This window comes from Hyalella azteca, unplaced genomic scaffold (assembly GCF_000764305.2).
Source record: "Hyalella azteca isolate HAZT.00-mixed unplaced genomic scaffold, Hazt_2.0.2 contig10616, whole genome shotgun sequence".
NCBI classification, from domain to species: domain Eukaryota; kingdom Metazoa; phylum Arthropoda; class Malacostraca; order Amphipoda; family Hyalellidae; genus Hyalella; species Hyalella azteca.
In genome coordinates this window covers 1,994-8,875 of record NW_025940648.1, presented here as the reverse complement: position 1 = coordinate 8,875, position 6,882 = coordinate 1,994, and the positions used below count along the sequence as shown (strand labels likewise).

The window sequence follows — 6,882 nt, the reverse complement described above, 5'->3', positions numbered from 1 at the left end:
TATCTCGATGATATCACACGGAAATAACTTTCAACATTTTTCCAATCCAGATGACGTTATAAATTCATATCTTAATTTGAAATTCAGTTTTTATTTCATTCTGTGTTGAATATCTAAGATAATTTATGAATGAATTCATTTAGCCATGATTTCACGTTTAATTTTGAAAGCACTTTTTTATTTTAACATTTAAACTAAATTCAACCTTCCTTTAAACTTTATTTATAATATTTATTAAAAAATGCCTAGCAAATTACGGACCAAGGCAATAAGTCCAGCAGCTATCTCAATCAATCGTCAGATATGGGAAGATCGGGTTCCAAAGGCCGGATCCCTTGTGAATCAAGTCACAAAAAGTACTAGAACTGGCAACAGGCAATATGGGCCCATTTCTTCAGTTCCGACACTTCTATTCTATATTCTATTCTAATAGCATGATGAGGGCCGGCGATGCAGTAGGCAAACTCCGGATAGTCGTAACAAGCCGTAGCCATGCTATAGAACAGTCCGTTGGCACGAGGCCTCGAAGGCGTTTTTTTACCGTCACAATTGTAGAATTTAGTACAGTTCCGATCATTAGGCTTGTAAGCGTGGAGCCAAAGGCAGCTTGGTTTACAGTTCGAAGGTATGGCCATCGGAGGGGCAGTGATTGGCAACCATGGTGCGTCGGAACTCACTGCGTGCAGGGCGTACTGAGGCCAGTCACATCGTTACATGACACTCCAGTATCTTTACCAGGATGGCATGACTTGAGGTAAGGAACACAGTGGAAGTACTTGGTGCAGCCGTGGGGGCCGGGGTACTGAGCTTCAGGGGACGGGCTTGTGGGCACAGTCAGGACCAGACGAGGTCCTGAGGAGAACCTCAGGACCTCGTCCTAGGGGAACCGAGGACCTCGTCCTAGGGGAACCGAGGACCTCGTCCTAGGGGAACCGAGGACCAGACGACTTCCAAAGATTTGGAGGCATGAAGACCTGAATTTCCTGCTTGACCACCGCAGTCATGAGAAGGTTCTGTTGTACATCAGACAGTTGCTGGGAAATCGCAGACCAACAAAGAAGGAGTAAAGTGTGAGCCTCCAGGACAGGACATACGGATAGCTTTTCCATTAGAACATTCGTAGAATTTGGTGCAGTCCTTGGGATCAGAAGACAAACCTCCAGTCACGCCGCACTCACTCATGAGCACACTGGGCGCAGACTCGAAGTGACCAGCGTGAAGCCAGATTGCAAATTTCACTTAGTATAATTAAACTCATCTATATTTTGAGTCAATTTCAATTGTTGTCTTCATGTTCAGGTGTTGGTGGTATTGACGTCTGGTAATATTTTAAATTGACGACAATAAAGTAATTAATGAACATAAAAATACCTGTGGATTCAAGAACAAAGAGGGAGACAAATGCCGTCAGATTTTTCGTCGTCAGCATCTACATGCCTGACGTAATTTTTCAACACTCGTGAGCAGAATGAAGTATCTATGTAGCTTCACTTCTGTATACATCTAGAGGACTTAACGACGAAGCTCATTATCAGTGGGATATGAATGATTTTCTTCCATACCGAAAATAAATGAAAGTAATAAAAATTATTTAAAAATATTCGAATCTATATGGTGCAATATACAAATGATAAGATTATCTTCACGTCTTCTTTGAAGTAAGTTGCGGAGAATGTTGAGTGAAATGCGAGTGGTGAATAGACATGAGACAATGAATTCTTATTCCTAACAGAATAACGGATAGAGTTAGTGAACAGTCCGCATTTTCAGCATCTCTTTTACAAGTCGGAGTATGTGAAAAAAACTATTATCAGCTAAAAATTTCCTTTGAACTCAAAATTAGTTTTATCAAAATTATTTGTACATGAAAGTCGCTATGTATATCATCTAGAGGACTTTCAGTCTATATATAACTAACTAATAGAGAATGTCACTTCGTCTCTGTTCAATTGGTGAAAGAAAGCAGTTATATCCAAATTTATGGCACAGTTAATAAAGAGTATACATAATTTTAGGGTCGAACCTCTAACGGCTAACCCTTTGTGTACTGACGGGAGCTCTTGGTCCCAGGCCTTTATTAGGGATATCATTGACGACCGTTAACAGATCCGTAAATAAAGGATAAATAAAAAGCATTGTAATTTTCAGTTTCTTTCTCACTATTATCAATCACATAATAGCGAAAATGATCTTGGCCTACGAGCGCTTAGGTGGGGCGGTCACTGCAACGCAGGGAGCGTCGGGTCCAGAAGTGCACACGAAATTTGAAGGATAATCGCAAACTCCTAATTCAGGGTTGAATTCAAGACCCTTTGAGCAAGTCCTTTTGATTGGGACGTTATTCGAACACTGGAAATAGTTGATGCAACTTCTGGGGTCAGCATATAGAGCGCTGGGGCTTGGGCATGGTGGAATGCACACATCTGGTTCTGTGGTTGTCGTGGGGGGTGTAGCAGTGGTAGTTTCCTCGATTGCAGTTGTTGGTCTTTCCGAGGTGGTATCAGAAACCTCAGTTGTTAAATCCTCAGTGGTTTTCTCAGTCTCAGTTATAGCTTCATCAGTGGTGGCATGAACCCCTGTTGTTGCTTCATCGGTGGTTGTATCAACCTCTGTTGTTGCTTCATCAGTGGTGGTATGAACCCCTGTTGTTGCTTCATCGGTGGTTGTATCAACCTCTGTTGTTGCTTCATCAGTGGTTGTATCAACCTCTGTTGTTGCTTCATCAGTGGTTGTATCAACCTCTGTTGTTGCTTCATCAGTGGTTAAATCACCAACTTCAGTTGTTGCTACATCAGTGGTTAAATCACCGACTTCAGTCGTTGCTACATCAGTGGTTGAATCACCGACTTCAGTTGTTGCTACATCAGTGGTTGTTTCTACTTCTGTAGTTGCTTCATCAGTGGTTAAATCCCCAACTTCAGTTGTTGCTACATCAATGGTTGTATCAATAACCTCTGTTGTTCCTGCACTAGTTGTTGTATCATCAGTTACTGGTTCACCGGTGTTTGTAGCGTCAACCTCTGTGGTTGCACCATCAGTTGTTGTACCATCAACTTCTGAAGTTGTTTCATCAGGAGTAGTATAGTCAACCTCAGTTGTTGCAACATCAGTGGTTGTATCATCAACCTCGGTAGTGGATATCTCAACCCACGTTGTTGTAGTTTCCTGCGATGAAGAAGGTTCCTGTGTATCTTGAGTAGTTGCAGCGTCCTGAGTTGTGACTTGTTCAAAACTAGTAGTCGTGAACTCAGCAGTGGTTTCACTCACAAATTGGGTGGTTGATTCCCAAGTAGTAGTAGTGGTAGTTGGAAGACTGGTGGTCGAAGGTACTCCGGTACAAACATAGTTGGGGTTGGCAGTACAGCCAGCGTCGATGGGTTGGTTGCACACTTCAAACTTAGGACTGTAGTACAGTCCTAGGCGACACTGTTTCAAAGTTGCTTGTTTGTTTGAGCAGGTGTAGTAGAGCGTGCAGTCCTTTGGGTGGGGGACGTTGTAGGTTCCTTCCCCACACACCGGGGCACAGGGGTCGAAGTCGTACGGCCTGCCTGAATAAGCACATGGATGAATAATATTTATATTATCGATTTCAGATTGACTATTTATTCAGATTGTCTTATTTTATTTAGATTGACCTATTCACATTTATTATTTATTCATACACTGAACTAGGTTGCAACGATTCACATATGTTGAAAGCAGCCATAATTTTACCTCTCACAATTTTTCACGGGATACAATCAACATTAGCAAATCAGGCAACTTAATGTTTGTATTGAAAGAAAGTAGGAAAATTGTTCATATGCATTATACTCTCATGAATAAATTTGTTTGTCGAATCATTAATAAATTTGTTTGTCGCACGTGTAGTGCGTGAGTGATGAACAACATTGATGAATTTTAAGTCTCTAGACATATATATGTCACAAATATTTCAAAGGCTTTGTCTCAATTCCAGCATGAAGATTTTAAAAAAGTCAATATAGAACGACGGAACACTATAATTTTCTGAACACCAAATCACATCAAGTCCGACAAAATTCGATGGCTTTAGTAAATCGAATATGATTTAATGACAACGAGAGCAAGGGGAGGATCAATATACTCGTGTGCGGCTAACTTCTATGTTCGTTCGTGTAAGTTAAGATTTAATCACTAGTTTAATGTTTAGTAACTCACCTGATGCCAGGCTGCAAATCCAGCAGAAAATTGCAAAGATTAAAATTTGTTTAACCTTCATTTTTCTTGCAATTAGAGCACTCAACCAACAGCTGTTGCTGCAGTAAAGCTCAAGATGAAGTGGGAAGATCAGCGCTATGCAGCTATCAGTCAAGGTAGAGATAGGAGGGAAGGTTACAACTCATTGCAGATATGGGTGAAAAATAAGATCAGCGTGAGAACATGGCAGTTGTTTATCGTTTTGTGATACTGAAATTGATAATGGACATATTTTTCGATGTTGGAACTTGCGTAACGATGCATTCGTCTCGTATTTCACATAGTAGGTTAAATAGCTGAATTATTGGTAAACAATTAAAAAATTATTCGATTGATAAATCGATCAATTAACATAGCATGGCATAGCATGAATCGACGCAGATGATTAGGCCGACGAGGGCCTGTCGTCAAGTCTCTTCGTCTTGTATTCAAACACAAGCTGCTAAAAGATGGCCACATTGGCCGCTAGTCCAACAATTTCGGGAAAGCGCGTTCCCTAAAAGCATCCGGTCGGATTGTACAGTGGTCGCATTCTGGCGATTCAATCCTTCACACGGCACATCTAACAACGCATAACCGAGTCCAGTCGGATCTTGAAGGCGTTCAACGTCGTCGCCTTGGCAATCTCCGCTGGCAGGCCGTTCCACCGATCAATCACGCGATGAGAGAAGTGCCGCCTCGCTGTAGTAATACATCTTTGCTTTTATATTTTAAACTGATGAGCCCTGGTGATCCCCTCTGTGTCTAGCGTGAATAAATTCTCATTACGATAATAGCCATGAGTGCATTTGTTACTCTACAAGGTTGCCACATGTTCTCCTATACATGTATGCCATCCTAGAAACCTTTATCCTCCCCAGGTTATACTCATAAGCCACATTCTTAAATCCAGGGTCGACTCGAGATGCTCTCCTCAAAACTCTTTCGACAGGTTTCCTGTCTTACTCAAGTTTGGGTAACCAGGCAACGTTGCAGAACTCAAGGTGTGGTCTAACTATTCTGTCGTCTGGGAGAACAATTACCACGTAAATTTAGTTGTGTCATTGTTAGGCCTAATACGAAACGGCAAACAAATGGAACTTTTATTTCAGAGATGACTGGTCCAAAGCTTGAGGAAGCAGTCGCATTCACAAAATATTGAGGATAGAACCAAGTCCTAAAAAATAACGCATGGTAGCGGTTCCGATACAGGCTCATCAGCGTAATACCGACGAATAAACCTGGCCCAACATAACTGTAGGAGCAAGAAGTAACTTTTAAATTTTACAATTGTGCATTACAGCAATCTTACTCCAATGTCGCAATAAGTTTCAATAAATCCATTCACAGAAGCAAAATTTTACAAACCATGGCAAACTGAAGGCTCTTTGTATCGTAGAATGTGTCGTTGAAAGTCCCCAAGAAAGATTGAATGATGTGTCCCACCAGATACGCAGTTATTCTATCGAATAAAAGGAATAAATAGCTGTAAATTAATTGGTAATCAAATTTATAAGCTAAATTAGCTCAAATGTAAGACGCACTATGTCACTTTATCAACAGCCTCGGACCCGCCTAAAAATCTTTAGCCACCAAGCGATTAAGCTGTAACTTTCAGAGGCGTGTTAAGGTTGCGATTGAGAACTGCGAGCCCTCAGGCATGTTAAGGACCATGTAAAGGGAAATTTTGGAAGTAGAAGAAGGGGCAGACTCCGAAGCAATAATAAATTCAACAGGAAGAAAAACTCTGTTCTTATCAAGGTAGGAATATATATATTGAACTTAATTTCAGTTAATAGGGCAACGGCCAAGGTGGTTATACCACAGTAAAGGGCAATGCCCCAAGACTAGGTCGGTGTCTGCCTCCTAAGTAAAGTAAGAGCGAACATGCATTTAAACTAAAATACTCAAATAAACATAACGAAAACTGAGAGTATCACTCTGAAAAAATAGAATTGAGAAGGAATGGCGTTAATTACAGACTGCCGAATCGCGTCCGCGAAGATCGGTACTTTCATCGGGGGCGCAGCCGTAGGCCACAAATTTTACTCGTAAATCGACCCTGGAGCCAACGCCTAGCTTCACCATGCATTAACTTTACTCAGTCTCAGAACTAGAAGCCGCAGACTACGCTTGAACTCCGTAATCCAGACAAGCGACACACTGCCGAAAGATAATAGCGCCGTAGGTCTTCAGCCACTGCTTAAGCATGCTCGCTCATGAGCAGGCAGTTCCCCATCCGTCTGTACCTACTCCGGCCTGACCTCTTCTCGCCTAACATATTCTCGCTGTCCCAGCTCACAACCTTCTTGCAGCCAATGACTGGCTCTACCAGCACACTTGGACCGCCTTTCTAACTTCTTGCAGCCAATGAGGTTAGGTTAGGTCCGCTGAGGTGTGTTTTGGGTGGAGAAAGGTTGCAGCTTGTATAGATTAGGCCTGAAGAGGTTAGGCCAGATGCAGTATGGCCATGTTTAGCTTTGGCAAGCTTATTTTGTGGCTGTGGACATCCGGCGCTATGGTTTTGAGCACTTGCTTTCATAGGCCGTTAAGCACTCTAGCGTTTTTTCCTATGGAAAGGAAAATGAACTAATCTTGAAGTTTGGCAAAGCTGGCCTCCGGCACGCGCCCCCTTTCACTACCAAGTTACAATGTCAACTCTGCTATTTAAAAACCCATGCCAAA

The 6,882-nt window shown here is 42.0% G+C and overlaps 2 protein-coding genes across 2 annotated transcripts; both read right to left on the bottom strand.

Annotated features, from left to right (window-relative positions):
* Nucleotides 1-673: 673 nt before the first annotated feature.
* LOC108668529 lies at nucleotides 674-1,182 on the bottom strand. The gene is made up of 2 exons (XM_018155764.1): nucleotides 1,051-1,182; nucleotides 674-877 (listed from the first exon to the last, which is right to left on the bottom strand). Exons 1-2 carry the CDS (start codon nucleotides 1,180-1,182, stop codon nucleotides 674-676), a joined length of 336 nt encoding a protein of 111 aa, XP_018011253.1.
* A 956-nt stretch (nucleotides 1,183-2,138) lies between these two features.
* Nucleotides 2,139-4,324, bottom strand: LOC108668549 (mucin-5AC-like). Its single transcript, XM_018155789.2, has 2 exons — nucleotides 4,180-4,324; nucleotides 2,139-3,548 (listed from the first exon to the last, which is right to left on the bottom strand). The coding sequence occupies exons 1-2, from the start codon at nucleotides 4,238-4,240 to the stop codon at nucleotides 2,197-2,199; spliced, it is 1,413 nt and encodes a 470-aa protein (XP_018011278.1). The 5' UTR covers nucleotides 4,241-4,324; the 3' UTR covers nucleotides 2,139-2,196.
* Nucleotides 4,325-6,882: the final 2,558 nt, after the last annotated feature.